At 40.7% G+C, this 11,755-nt stretch overlaps 1 protein-coding gene across 3 annotated transcripts; it reads right to left on the bottom strand.

The window, feature by feature from the left end:
- Positions 1-938: 938 nt before the first annotated feature.
- hmgb1a (high mobility group box 1a) lies at positions 939-7,088 on the bottom strand. 3 transcript variants are annotated; one of them, XM_023988355.3, is made up of 5 exons: positions 6,986-7,088; positions 3,363-3,517; positions 2,770-2,915; positions 2,240-2,414; positions 939-1,759 (listed from the first exon to the last, which is right to left on the bottom strand). In XM_023988355.3, exons 2-5 carry the CDS (start codon positions 3,507-3,509, stop codon positions 1,607-1,609), a joined length of 621 nt encoding a protein of 206 aa, XP_023844123.1. In that variant the 5' UTR covers positions 3,510-3,517; positions 6,986-7,088; the 3' UTR covers positions 939-1,606. The 3 variants fall into 3 exon arrangements, with proteins under 3 accessions (XP_023844123.1, XP_070299841.1, XP_023844122.1); XM_070443740.1 differs by having other exon boundaries at positions 6,982-7,034; XM_023988354.3 differs by lacking the exon at positions 6,986-7,088 and adding an exon at positions 3,662-6,189.
- Positions 7,089-11,755: the final 4,667 nt, after the last annotated feature.

Genomic DNA, 11,755 nt, shown 5'->3' with positions numbered 1-11,755 from the left:
GGTCAAATACAGTGCACTATGGGCCCTGGTCAAATACAGTGCACTATGGGCCCTGGGCAAATACAGTGCACTATGGGCCCTGGGCAAATACAGTGCACTATGGGCCCTGGTCAAATACAGTGCACTATGGGCCCAGGTCAAATACAGTTCACTATGGGCCCAGGTCAAATACAGTCCACTATGGGCCCTGGTCAAATTCAGTGCAGTAAAATGAAATAGGTCTCCTCTCTCGTTTTAGGTCGAACTGACTAGTCTACACCACAGCAACTAGACAGGGGCACTGCAGGCCTCCTAGACACAGGAGACATTACAGTCAAACACAATGTGTGTAAAGCTTCTGTAAAGCACTACTCCCAAGCGTGCCCACGTCACTCTTGAGCTACGATTACTCCCCAGATTTGATACTCCCGTCGCGTTCACGTGCTAGACGGAACTAGGAAACTCTGAAATGTCCAACTTGCTAACTGGTTGCAGTGATACACGTGACACATTCAACCACTTACCAAGTCGTAAATGTCAAGAGTTCCGACTAGCACGTGAACACGGCATCACAGCTATGATTATTCCCAGACAGGATAACCCATAAGTATCATTCATGACTGAATGTATTATTGTCTGGTTGTCAATTAAGACACGTGTTAACAAAGCAGTGAAGATGACTTTCCTCCTGGGAGGAACCCTGTGGATAATATAGTCAATACAGAATCAGTTGGACCTTTACATCAGACAGGTTCATTGATGAGCTTTAGATGCTTTGGCTTCGAGTTACTACTTCCATCCTTGCCCATTCTATTCAAACGACACCGTACGACACAATCAAAGGTTGGAAAACAGTAACAGTATGATAGTGCAACAGCTAATGACTTGTATCTATTAACCATGATAATCATCTAGTGGTGTTCCATCTACAAGAAAACATTTAATTAATAAAAAATATATATATTTAAAAAAAAATGTTTATTGATGTCAGAAGCAATTCAGAATCAACCAAAACAGATATAATCCTTTCTTATTTTTTGTAATTACAGTGGTATTCAAACAGTACAGTAAAATAACGTTGATAATACGGCATCTAAAATAAGAGAACAAATACACCGGTCAATGAAAACAGAAGAACTTCTAGGACCCCAACGTATAACTAGGTAGTGTGCTGCTGTGCACTGCTACATCGGGAAAATAGACCCACCGGTTTCCCAGACAATTTTACAACCGCTTTAAAACTGTACCAGGCAAGTCTGCATACCAAATGGCAACCCTTTCCCTATATAGTACACTACTTTTGACCAGAGTCTCATAGTGAACTAAATAGGGAATAGGGTTTCATTTGGTATGCAACCAGGGATAATTGGTATAAATAGTACCTACCACTGGAAGAGAAGAACACTAGACAAACACAAATGACACTGTTGTAGAAAAGGAGAAAAAAAACTGTACAGCTTAAAAACGATTCTTATACACAGTGGTTACTTTTTTTTTTTTGGTACAGGTTTTTTGTGTCTTTTTTCATTTTTTAAATGTTGTTTTGTTTTCAGTAAGTGTTGTGTACAAGGGGAGTTAAATGCTTTATAAACAAGACATTGTAAGTGCTATACGTAACAACGGTATTCTACTCGTCATCCTCATCATCGTCATCCTCACCATCGTCATCCTCATCATCGTCGTCATCATCGTCGTCATCGTTGTCGTCCTTGGCGGGTGCGGCGGCCTTCGCTGGCATGCTGACCGGCAACTTACCCTTGTTGCGGTACGCAGTGATGTCCTGAGAACAAGGAAGTGGAGGAGATACATTCTGTTTATTTTTTAAACTGTTGCTCTGAATGACACGTGGCTAGTGTTTCAGATGACTGGGGTGTAATCATTACTCCAAACAGTTACAAAAGTTTAAATTTTAGAACGAAAACTAGTATTTCTATTGGACAGGATCAGCATACGGAGGGACTTACCTATTCTGGCCAATAGAGACGCTAGTTTACGTTGCAAAACAATTACACCCCCGGTGTTAGTAATAGATCTTTCGACTGCTGACATTAAGTTATTTCTAATCAAACTGTAGAATATACTGTTGGTCACAGGTTGAAATCCACAAGTCTAACTTGAATTGTCACGATATTGATATGAACTACGAGAAAGTCCAAATTAGACACAGCCCTCAGAATACACCTGTCACTCCCGTCTGACTGCACTGTGTTACAGGTCCTCCAAATTGATGAAGGAACAAAAAAAAGGGTTGTTTGTTTACCTTCTCGTACTTCTCCTTCAGCTTGGCAGCCTTTTTCTCATAGGGCACCTTGTCCTCCGCTGTTAGGTTGTTCCACTTCTCTCCCAGCTTCTTGGCCACATCACCGATAGACAGGCCCGGGGTCTCCACCTTCACCTGGGGTCTGAAGTCAGCGCAGAAAATGAAGAACGCAGACCTGGAGGATGGGAGAGAGACGGCGGTAGGGGAGAGAGACGGTGGTAGGGAAGAGAGACGGCGGTAGGGGAGACACGGTGGAAGAAAGGAAAGAGAATTCTTACTAATTCTTACTAATTTTGTTTGGATATAATGAATTCATTGTTGCCACATAGGATACCCTGATTTTAATTGTAGTGTTAAATGGGTGCATTAAATGCAGTAGTTGTTTTATTCAAATGTAATCCAATTCAAATCACTTTTATTGTTCATTATTTTATTATAGTAATTTTTTCATTAATTTACTTTAGACATGATTCTCTGAGACATGAGTCATGGGGGGAGATGACTGTCTTTTTCTGTCAGGCAGTACTCACGATGGTCTCTTGGGGGCGTTGGGGTCCTTAAACCTTTTCTTCTTCTCTCCCTTGGGAGGAATGTAGCTCCTCATCTCCCTCTCATATCGCACCTTGTCCAGTTTGGCCAGATCCTCAAACTTCCCCTTCTCCTTGGCGGACATGGTCTGAGAGAAAAACAACAACATGAAGAAGGTATTTAAGTACATGTAGAAAACACTGGTGGTAAGATGCCAATAGTGATGCGTGTGTTTTGTGTCAGGTAGGGGCAACACACAGTGGTAGAGGAAGACAACGTTTACAAGAGAATGATACACAAGGGGTGGCAAATAAGTATGGAACAACTTAGCTGTGACACCATTCATTTGAAACTAAGTTGTACCAAAGACAACTATCAAGGGATTGATAGTGGTACAGGACAGTTTCAACTAAAGGGGCTCCCAAAATGGCACTATATTCCCTATTTAGTGCACTACTTTTGACACCCTATTCCCTATTTAGTGCACTACTTTTAACCAGGGGCCCATGGGGTGCTGGTCAAAAGCGGTGTACTAAATTGTGAATAATTTAAAAGGGTGCTAGTCAATCACAGCTGAGATGTGTTCCATACTTACCTTCCATCTCTCAGAGCACTTCTTGGAGAACTCTGAGAAGTTGACGGAAGCTTCCGGGTGTTTCTTCTTGTGCTCCCCTCGACAGGTCTGGACAAAGTAGGCATAGGAGGACATCTTGCCCCTCGGCTTCCTTGGATCTTTCCCCATCTCAATATCTAAAAATTAGATGTTTTAGAAATGAGCAAAACAGCAAAGAAAAAGTTAACAACGTTAAATATTATAAACATTGTAGGTCATTTTATTCAGTATTTTATGACAGAAAAACCTTTTACTGTCATTTTTTTTTTTTTAAGTGTCACCTAAATGCTTTTCTGCAAACTCTGCACGTGATTGGAGATCGCTGTTTGTTTTCTGTAATGTTCTCCTTCTTTCCGATCGGCCATACCGGCTACAGTTGGCGAATGATCGAGCTATAGTTGATTCGTGGACATTTTCTCCCATCTCAGCCATGGAACTCTGCAGCTCTTTCAAAGAGGCAGTTGGCCTCATGGTGAGTTCTAGAGCTAGAATCCTTTTCGCCCAACTGCTTATTTTGGAAGGCCGTCCTGATCTGGGCAGAGTCTCAGTGGTTCCATACACCTTCCACTTCTTAATGATTGACCTGACTGTACCCAATGGGATACTCAATGTATGGGAAATTTTCTTATAACCTTCCCCTAATCTGTGCCGATCTACAACTTTATCCCTGAACTCTTCTGAAAGCTCTTTGCGCCTCATGGTTTAAATCGACTACCTGACTGAGGGCCCTCACAGACCCAGGTGTATATTACACGCAGGTGGAAGCTCTTTCTCAACTTATTACAAATATTTGTTGTAACTGAGTTAGTTAGATTTTCTTTGACAAAGGGTTTGAAGACATTAAATAATATAATATTGGTTATTGATTTTGATTTTGATTATTCATTTTCTAATCATTTGGATCCCCCTACCAGCCTGCACTAAAGACGGTTTCCTTCTCGCACTCTTGGCATCAGAACTGTTAAACGCGAATAAACACGTCTGGTTCGTTCGTTCTGTCTGCTTGACAATACGTTTGTGGAAAACAAACCCTTTCTAGAGGAGTATTTGTCACAGGGACTGTGCCCTTTGCCGAAAACGCATCCGTTATTTTTACTGGTCAAATCATGAGAAATGTAACTTTTTAATACTATTTTCATGCATTTTGTTGACTTAAATTAGTCACATTTGATATTTTTCTTTTATGCAGAATGCTTGTCATTCGATGATTTGAGTTTTAACTACAGAACGTTACAGAAGTTCTCAGTCTAGATAAAAATGCGTGCAACATTGGATACTCTTCTGCATATGTATGCAAATATTTGAAATGTTTCACGCACTAAAGCGGAAAGAAAATGAGAAATATATATCGCCACGTTTCTGATGAATTCGTGTATAATGTTAAAATGATAGGGCATTTAAGTCTACAGAAATATATTCCTTAGAAAAAAACAAACTCCGAAAAATCGAGAAAAATACCCTAAAACCACAAAATAACGTCAAAAGATGCTTCCCTTTCACTCTAAACTCGATTTGGCAACATTTGAAAAAAATCATAAAATTTGGAAAAAATCCCTAATATTTCCGATTATATATTACTGGAAGCTATACAGTACATCTGTGTTGTAACAAAGCAATGCCTTTCTATCTGCCGAGTGAAGTAGTAATGGCGCATAGGCTTCTCGTTGAGGAAAAGGAGGTCAACAACGATGGCAATATTTCTTCTTCCATTTTGTAAGAATGCCTTCTTCGTGAAAGAAAGTCGCCCTGAAATGTCTCCACCCGCATTCCCGGTCGCTTTATTAATCGACAAACATGTTGACAAAGCCCGCGAGCATGACAATACTTTTCCCCGGTAGATTCCTATTGCATTAGCCGCCGTTTATAGCAATACACTGGGTCTGTGCTATGCCTATGTGCGGGCTGTGTTGAGTTAGTTTCCTATTAGCTCGGAATGGCCGCTTGTCTTCATCCACTAACATGGAGAATATGGCTCCTTCTCTTTGTGTCAATGCACAGCCATTACACGGTTTACACTAGATACCACAGCCACAAAGTCAAAATTGTCAATCGTAAAAATGAATGAAAACAAAAATGTGCTTTTTGGTCTTAATGGAAGGTCATTGTTAGGCATAAGGTTATCAGTGTGGTTATGGTTAGGTTTAAGATCATATTTTAAGAAGATAAATTGTAGAAATAGGCGGGGTTTAGGACTTTTTGGCTATGGTAACTAGTGACGACCCCATTACACAGATAGAACAATGAACCAGATGTTTCCCCGGATGTACAAATCCAGCAGGCAATTCCACTCGCCACCAAATATGGTGATGAGAGGAAGCCTAGTGGTCGGCAGTGGGAGAAGATGGAGTGATAGATTTTGTCCAACATTCTGCACATTTTCTAATCAATGAAACATTTGATCTCAATAAAGTATTCTGTTCCCATTACTAGAATATGTAAAGAACAGATTGGACTATGTTTTATAGACTTTACCCTTTGCTAATGTTTCATAAAATTGCGTGGTTTAGAACGACTTCATGGGCAAATTGAGTTATTGCACACGCGCACTTCAGAGTGGGCGTTCTCTAACGGAAATATGCAAATAAATGCTACAACGTGCCAATAGGATATGCTAACTTGTGCTTTGCTCTGCCCACGTCCTTGCTTGTTCTGCCCACTATAATTAATTTGCTCCCATTGGAAACTATAGGCTGTGGTCTATCTTGGGTTAGTTAAATCTTTGGCCATTACATTGCATACAGTAGAGGGCAGCGCAACCGTGGATACCCACCTTATTTCAATCTGTGATTTCAACCCTTTAACCTCGACGGTAAATTTAAAAAATACTGTCGTTGGAACAAGGACAGGTGGGACTTTCATTTCCAATCGTTAGATTGTACAGTTTTATGCGTGTTTGGTAAGAAATCACGGTTTGAAAAAGTTGAAGTGAACTGCGCTTGTATGGCTGTCTGCATTTTTTCCTATGCGAGTAGTCAGCCATTACAGTAAAGCGCAGATTCCTGAGGTATTTTTTTTCACTCTTTTATGAGGCGATTGTCTGAAAAATAACTATTAACAGCTTTTTTCCCCATAATGTTTTCTATATTTTTATTTTCGATTTTCCCACGGTTTCATCTTCGCATGAGAGGCATCACAGCCTCGCAACACTGCAATGGCTAGCTATGGGCTGGAGCTCATACCATGAACCGTGTCTTCCACCATGAACCATGTTTGTGCGCTAATGTTACATAGCCAGCTGTCCGCTGGACATTACTGATTTTTAATTCGATAAATAAACCACATTTTATCATAACAATGCAACACTTACCTGACATGAATTAATAAAATAATTTGCATTCAAGGAAATCGACGTTTGTATTGAAATTCCACTGATTAATTTTGCTTTCTCCTTTTTTCAACGAGCGGCTAATGTGTGCTTACTGTAGAGTAAGTAACGTTAGCTGGCTAATTTCTTGTTTTTTTACGTTCGCTTCGAATGAAAAATCACAAAATTGTTTCCAACCTAACATTCAAACATGGTCAATACATTTCTGAGGTATTTCTGCATTTTCTTATCACTTTCATCCTTATCGATACTTAACATTTTTTCCGTGCCTGATACTTACCAAAGCGGCTGCCGCTGTATCTCAATGCACTGCAATGGCTGTATGTTGAATACCAGCGATACGCAGTGTCTTCAGTCTTAGCTTCTGTAACATTACTGTCGATGGTGCTCGCCCCCCATTGGCCACCGCCAAGTGTATCGCACGTCTGATTGGATATAACTTTTTCATTGCCCTAATATCAGACGATGCGCCATTGGCTATTTTTTGTGAAACGTCACCGGAGTTTTAAGTGGCGCGGTGATACGAAACATGTTGCTAGTGCTGAGCTTGGGGCGCGCAGCTTGCTAGATCGTGTAGTAGTGTGTTTGCTATAGTATTGAGTTATGTGTTTTGAACACAGTGTAGCAAATGAATGGGGCAACGTGGAGCGTTCTAGTGAGCTACAGAGAGGTAAAGTGAACGCGATACGGGTGTTGGTGAGCGTTTCCCCCGATCATCAATCACAACCATTGACTATTCACACCACCCAATGTTAACTTTATTAGCAAATTATGACTTTGTTCATTAAAGATTAGGATGGTGGGTTTTAAATAGGAATAATAGAAAAGTGTTTGAGCGACCTCTTGGTAGGATGATATGTAATGTAGAAGGAATTTTAGATAATTTGGCATTTGTTTTTGACCCAATCAATAGGCTCTTGGCTAGACACAAGTATCTAGACACACCTATCAATGCAGGTGTATCAATAACTGTCTAATTATTTAGCCACCATCGCTCCGCTTTTCGATACGAGACGGCGTTTACTGTGTTGATAGTGATTGTTTAAGATAAATACAAGATTATTTATTCACATAGGTTAATCTAATGCACATGGGGTATATTGCTATCAGTGGGAGCACCACAAACATAACAACCTGTTTCATGCGCGCTCTTCTGGCTATATGGAGCGGTGAGACGCGCAATAGACTCGAACCGTTACTTTGTACCGTTATTTTTCTTCTATTGTAACTGTACGTTTTGTTACAATGTAGCTAAAGGCTAAACCTTTTGAATACATTTATTAGGATACAAGCAAGAGCATCGCGGGAGACCTACTAAAAGATCTTTGATGTCAACGCGCTTATAGTAGCCTATGCGTGTATGTTGCAACCCAATGTTCCAATTATCACATGCGCTCGCACTCCTATGAATAGAACTGTATTGAATGCCATAGCCCATGGGGTATTCACATCTTAACCTACGAGGTCCGGAGCCTGCTGCTTTTCTGTTGTACATGATCATTATTAGTACACAACTGGTGTCCCAGGTCTAAATCAGTCTCTGATAAGAGGGAACAATGAAGAAATTGTGTGGAACTGGCTTCGAGGTCCAGAGTTCAGTAGCCCCTTATAGGTACATTCAATTCACACATATAAAGTCAATCCATGGATTGATTGAAGCCTAACTTACAATTTTAATAAAAACAATAATGTGTCATTAGAAATATAATCATATTTTGATCTTGACAATTTTTTGTAACAATTTTTAATAGGCAGATTTGAATGTACCCTTGTTGATAGCACCATGCCCTTTATATTATAGTAAATGGGACAGTGCTGGTTTTGCTCATTCATTCATCATACCACTGACAAAAAAAACGATGGGATTTTTATAGGGCTCTGAGACATTGTCTTTGCGGGTGTGGAAAGTACAACAATCAAGATAATGATAATGTCTAACGTAGAATACAATGATGATGGTGATGCTGGTGATGGTGATGATGGTAATGCTGGCAATGATGATGATTGCAATTGCGATGATGATGATGCTGCTGGTGATGATGATGATGGTGATGGTGATGATGATGATGATGATGATGGTGATGCTGATGATAATAATGGTGATGATGATGATAAAGCTGATGATGATGATGGTGGTGATGATGATGATAAAGCTGCTGATGATGATGGTGGTGATGATGATGATAAAGCTGATGATGATGATGCTGATGGTGATGATGACAATAAAGCTGATGATGATGATGGTGATGATGATGCTGATGGTGATGATGATAATAAAGCTGATGATGATGATGATGATGATGGTAGTGATGATGATGCTTTACATTTACATTTAAGTGAATGTGATGATGATGCTTTACATTTACATTTAAGTCATTTAGCAGACGCTCTTATCCAGAGCGACTTACAAATTGGAAAGTTCATACATATTCATCCTGGTCCCCCCGTGGGGAATGAACCCACAACCCTGGCGTTGCAAGCGCCATGCTCTACCAACTGAGCCACACGGGACCACATGCTGGTGATGCTGGTGATGCTGATGATTGTGATGATGGTGGTGATGGTGGTGATGATGATGATGGTGGTGATGGTGATGGTGATGGTGATGATGATGGTGAGTGTCATGTGATTTTGTGATGATAGTGCTGATGATAATGATTGTAATGATGATGATAAAGCTGATGATGGTGATGATGGTGATGTTGATGATGATGATGGTGATGCTGGTGATGCTGATGATGATAATGATGGTGATGATGATGGTGGTGTTGATGACAATGATGATGATGATGATGGTAGTGATGATGATGATGACGATGCTGATGTGATGTTGCTGGTGATGCTGATGATGATAATGATGGTGGTGATGATGGTGGTGTTGATGACGATGATGCTGGTAATGCTGGCAATGATGATGGTAATGCTGGTGATGGTGATGATGGTAATGCTGGCAATGATGATGATTGCAATGACGATGATGAAGTGATGATGATGATGCTGCTGGTGATGATGATGATGGTGATGATGATGATAAAGCTGCTGATGATGGTGGTGATGATGATGATGGTAATGATGATGATGGTAGTGATGATGATGCTGGTGATGCTGATGATGATGCGGGTAATGATGATGATGATGCGGGTGATGCTGGTGATGATGCTGGTGATGCTGATGCTGATGATGGTAATGATGATGGCTGTGATGATGATGGTGATGATGATGGTGATGATGATGATGCTGGTGATGATGATGATGGTGATGATGGTGGTGATGATGATGATGGTGAGTGTCATGTGATTTTGTGATGATAGTGCTGATGATAAAGATTGTAATGATGATGATGGTGGTGATGGTGGTGATGATGGTGATGATGGGGATGTTGATGATGATGATGCTGGTGATGATGTTGCTGGTGATGCTGATGATGATAATGATGGTGATGAGGATGGTGGTGTTGATGATGATGATGATGATGATGACGGTAGTGATGATAATGATGACGATGCTGATGTGATGTTGCTGGTGATGCTGATGATGATAATGATGGTGATGATGATGGTGGTGTTGATGACGATGATGCTGGTAATGCTGGCGATGATGATGGTAATGCTGGTGATGGTGATGATGATGATGATGATGGTGGTGTTGATGATGGTGATGATGATGATGTGATGATGATGGTAGTGATGATGATGGTTATGATTGATGATGATGGTGTTTATGATGATGGTGATGATGATGGTGGTGATGATGATGGTGGTGGTGATGATGATGATGCAATGATGATGATGATGATGGTAGTGATGATGATGATGACGATGCTGATGTGATGTTGCTGGTGATGCTGATGATGATAATGATGGTGGTGATGATGGTGGTGTTGATGACGATGATGCTGGTAATGCTGGCAATGATGATGGTAATGCTGGTGATGGTGATGATGGTAATGCTGGCAATGATGATGATTGCAATGACGATGATGAAGTGATGATGATGATGCTGCTGGTGATGATGTGATGGTGATGATGATGATAAAGCTGCTGATGATGGTGGTGATGATGATGATGGTAATGATGATGATGGTAGTGATGATGATGCTGGTGATGCTGATGATGATGCGGGTAATGATGATGATGATGCGGGTGATGCTGGTGATGATGCTGGTGATGCTGATGCTGATGATGGTAATGATGATGGCTGTGATGATGATGGTGATGATGATGGTGATGATGATGATGCTGGTGATGATGATGATGGTGATGATGGTGGTGATGATGATGATGGTGAGTGTCATGTGATTTTGTGATGATAGTGCTGATGATAAAGATTGTAATGATGATGAGGTGGTGATGGTGGTGATGATGGTGATGATGGGATGTTGATGATGATGATGTGTGAATGTGTGTGATGATGATGATTGGTGATGGGATGGCTTGAGATGTTGAGATGATGATGATGATGATGATATGACGGTAGTGATGATATGATGACGATGCTGATGTGATGTTTGTGGTGGATGTGATGATGATGTGTGATGATGATGGTGTGTGATGAGATGATGCTGGTAATGCTGGCGATGATGATGGTAATGCTGGTGATGGTGATGATGATGATGATGATGGTGGTGTTGATGATGGTGATGATGATGATGTGTGATGATGGTAGTGATGATGATGGTTATGATTGATGATGATGGTGTTTATGATGATGGTGATGATGATGGTGGTGATGATGATGGTGGTGGTGATGATGATGATGATGATGTGATGATGATGATGGTGATGATGATGATGGTAGTGATGATGATGATGATGATGATGATGATGATGATGATGCTGATTATGATGGTTGTGATGATGATGGTGATGATGATGCTGGTGATGATGAAGGTGTTGATGATGCTGTTTGATAGTGATAATCATGGTGGTGGTGGAATGATGATGATGGTAGTGATGATGATGCTGGTGATGATGTGATGAGGATGGTGATGATAATGATGGTGGTGGTGATGATGATGTATGATGGTGATGATGGTGATGATTGATGATGG

This window comes from Salvelinus sp. IW2-2015, linkage group LG5 (assembly GCF_002910315.2).
Source record: "Salvelinus sp. IW2-2015 linkage group LG5, ASM291031v2, whole genome shotgun sequence".
Lineage (NCBI taxonomy): Eukaryota > Metazoa > Chordata > Actinopteri > Salmoniformes > Salmonidae > Salvelinus > Salvelinus sp. IW2-2015.
Note: the sequence above shows the minus strand (reverse complement) of the source record. Positions and strands in the feature narration are given on the sequence as shown.

What these genes read in the sequence shown, in the direction of transcription:
- hmgb1a (XM_023988354.3), bottom strand. Translation starts at nt 4,079, where the DNA reads ATGAGGCGCAAAGAGCTTTCAGAAGAGTTCAGGGATAAAGTTGTAGAT. An exon ending in AGTGCTCTGAGAGATGGAAG is followed by an intron (nt 2,916 to 3,362) that starts GTAAGTATGGAA and finishes TTTTTCTCTCAG; the next exon opens with ACCATGTCCGCCAAGGAGAA. An exon ending in AACGCCCCCAAGAGACCATC is followed by an intron (nt 2,415 to 2,769) that starts GTGAGTACTGCC and finishes CCCATCCTCCAG; the next exon opens with GTCTGCGTTCTTCATTTTCT.